This window comes from Myotis davidii, unplaced genomic scaffold (genome assembly GCF_000327345.1).
Source record: "Myotis davidii unplaced genomic scaffold, ASM32734v1 scaffold332, whole genome shotgun sequence".
Taxonomy (NCBI): Eukaryota; Metazoa; Chordata; class Mammalia; order Chiroptera; family Vespertilionidae; genus Myotis; species Myotis davidii.
In genome coordinates, this window is record NW_006285779.1 from 2,023,949 (window position 1) to 2,027,118 (window position 3,170).

At 51.8% G+C, this 3,170-nt stretch overlaps 2 protein-coding genes across 2 annotated transcripts in view; both read left to right on the plus strand.

The window, feature by feature from the left end:
* CALHM3 (calcium homeostasis modulator 3) overlaps positions 1-2,140 on the plus strand; it is a 5,940-nt gene extending 3,800 nt beyond the window's left edge. Inside the window, exon 3 of the mRNA XM_006756450.1 lies at positions 1,631-2,140. Within this exon, the coding sequence (XP_006756513.1) occupies positions 1,631-2,140 (510 nt within the window). The remainder of the gene's footprint in view (positions 1-1,630) is intronic.
* Positions 2,141-2,978: 838 nt separating this feature from the next.
* The window catches only part of LOC102760988 (putative MORF4 family-associated protein 1-like protein UPP), a 361-nt gene continuing 169 nt past the window's right edge, over positions 2,979-3,170 (plus strand). The window contains exon 1 of the mRNA XM_006756655.1: positions 2,979-3,156. Within this exon, the coding sequence (XP_006756718.1) occupies positions 2,979-3,156 (178 nt within the window). The remainder of the gene's footprint in view (positions 3,157-3,170) is intronic.

Here is a 3,170-nt window from a genome sequence, read left to right on the forward strand (position 1 = left end):
TTTCCATCAGGCCAGGGTTGGAGTCCTTACTCCGCAGCTGTACGTTTATCAGGCACATTAAATGCTCCTCGAATGTAAAATGCTCACACAAGTATTTTAAACTGGTAAGCAGGGAAGGTTCTGTGAGAGGCCAAGAGAGAGATTGTAAATCACACCTACACATGATAAGAATTCAGATATGTCTATGTGTGAAAGGAGTGAGTTTTCGGTTCCAGGTCCACACAGTTGCTCTGGTTTTAAGTGAGGCCTTGAAGAGACTGTCGCTATGGAGGGGCAGAGAGGAGGGCAACGCTCCAACCTTAGAGAACTGCCTCTAATGGTTTCTCACTCTTGGCCTGGAACACTGTTCCCTGTTTGTATCCTGCACAACTGTTACTAATCCTTCCGGTCTCAGCCTAAACCTCACTGTTCCCTGAGCCCTCCAGTTCAGGTTGGGCAAATTCCCATGACTCCCTGTACATCCCTTAACATGGCACATAGCCAGTCATCACCTACTAGTTGTTTCCTCCACTTGTGTGAGCTCTCTGAGAGAAAAGACTGGGTCCCCAGTGCTTCCCCAAAAATATAGAATAGATGGATGCATAGACAGGATGGATAAATATATGTGAGGATGGATGGAGCACTGAATAAAAAATGAAAGGATGATGGATGGATGGATGGATGGATTGATTGATTGATGGATGGAGTGGAGGGAAGGCAAAACTTTACTTCTTCCCACCTTAGGTTTTCAGCTGAGATGCTAACAAAAAAAATTAACAAAAGGAAAACAGTTTATTACCATGTGCAGTGGACACTACGCAGGAGAAACCTAAACCAAAGAGTAACTCAAAGTGGTGGCTTAGAATTCTGGCTTATATAGCATCTTCAGCACAGAGTAGTGTCTTTGTAGAGAAATGACAGGACAAAGGAAAGCGGTTTTAGGCTCCCAAAGGCAGAAACTGTGGGAAGGTAAATACATGAGAGGAAGCCTGGAGTTTCTTACTCCTTAATAGAGTAAGGTTTGCTCACACGTTCCTCTGGTGCTGCCTCTGGGCTGATAAGAGTCTGTCTCCAGTAAAAGGAGAATTTATATCTTGCCTTTAGGCAGAAAGGGGGAAGGTAGAAAGAGCTTCTCCTATGTTTGCCGCTTCTTAATTTTCTTCAGTCAAAACAATTTTATGTCCAAGAGGCCTACTTTAGAATGATCTATTCTGATTTCCAGAAGAAAAATTGGGAGGATTAATGGTGGGTACATGAATGGTTAGGATAGGCAAATTGAAGGAAGGATGAGAGTATCAGAATGTGAATGGATGGGAGAATAGGTGGCTGGATAGGAAGATGGATGATGGGCAGGTGGAAAGATGGTTGAGAGGATGTCTGGATAGGAATATAATAGATATTTAGTCATGGGAGGATGGATGACTGGATGGTTGGGGGGAGAGATAGCTGGGGAAATGAATGGATGCAAGGATGAGATATTGAAGGGAGGATGGATGGAGGTTGTTGGTTGGATGGATGACTAAATAGGAAGATAAATATATCTGAGGAAGGATGGAAGAGGTAAAAGAAGAGACTGGAACACCTGTGCCTGCCACCCCATTCAGCGCTGTGCCCCGCCCACACCTAACCTCATTGTTCCCCCGCCCCCCAGGCCATTGGCTGGAGCATCACCCTGCTGCTGATCGTGGCGGCCTTCCTGGCCCGCTGCCTGAGGCCCTGCTTCGACCAGACGGTCTTTCTGCAGCGCAGATACTGGAGCAACTACATGGACCTGGAGCAGAAGCTCTTCGACGAGACGTGCTGTGAGCATGCGCGGGACTTCGCACACCGCTGCGTGCTGCACTTCTTCGCCAGCATGCAGAGCGAGATGCGGGCGCGGGGGCTGGGGCGGGACCCCGCGGGCAGGGGCGCCGAGCCCCCCGAGATGTCAGAGCCCCCGGAGACGTCAGAGTCCCCGGAGGGCATGGACGGCGAAAGTGGGAAAGCCCACCTGCGCGCAGTCTCCAGCCGGGAGCAGGTGAACCATCTCCTGAGCACCTGGTACTCACGGAAACCGCCTCTGGACCTGGCGGCACCCCCCGGCCTCGGGGGGCGTGGCCTCAGCCACCGCGCTCCCCCGGCGGCGCCCGGGACCAGGCTGTCCCAGCACACGGACGTGTAGCCTGCCCTCCCCGGCGCAGGTCCCCACGGGTCGTGGCGGTGCTGACCAGGCTGTGGGAACCCGAGGCAGGGCAGCCTAACCCTTGTTCGCCCCCTTCCACGAAATGTCGAATTTCCTGCCAAAAAAAGAGCATTTGCGGGGAGTTTCAATTCATTACTTTATTTTGAAGAAAAGTGCTAGCGATGGACATTACTTTAAATAAAGCACTTTTGATGTTTTTCTTGAAATTATCGTGTTTTCTTTGATTATGGTTATCCCGCATTAATAACACGTTAAGCGCCCAGCCTGCTTTATCTTCCGGACGGGAAGTACAGTGTCAGTCAAGCGCGTAACATGTTAACTGGTATGGATCAGCTGCCTCCTGGACACCCCCTGCTGGGGATGTGCCCCAAACCCAGGTACATGCCCTTGACCGGAATCGAACCTGGGACCTTTGAGTCCACAGGCGGACGCTCTATCCACTGAGCCAAACCAGGTAGGGCTAATCCACATTATTAACCGGTATCCGCACTATTAACTGGTTAACGATTAATCTGCATTAATAACCAATTAATAATGCGAATTAATCATTAACCGGTTAATAATGCGGATTTTGTGATCAAAGAAAACACGATAATTTCAAGAGAAACATCCAAAGTGCTTTATTCAAAGTAATGTCCATCGCTAGCACTTTTCTTCAAAATAATGAGTTAAAACTTCCCGCAGGACGCCGTCTCTGCTGCAAAAGTTGGAAGAACCTGTTGCTCGTCACAGTTGCGGTTGGGCAGAGCTCAGCCCCGTGCCCGGCGCTGGCTTGTCTGCCCTCCGGCCTCTCGGGGCCGCGAAGGGCGGCGGCGCGATGCAGCCCGTGGTCGCGGACAAGGCGCCGGAGCCCGAGCTGGAGTGGGAGAGGGTCCCGAGCCCTGCGCTCGCCGCCGCCCGCCGTGACGTCAGCGCCCTCGAGCGCGAGCACGTGCGCGCGCACCTGCGGCCCCGGAGGCTGCAGGAGATGGGGCGCCTGCTGCACGCGGTCCACAGCGAGGGGGCGGCG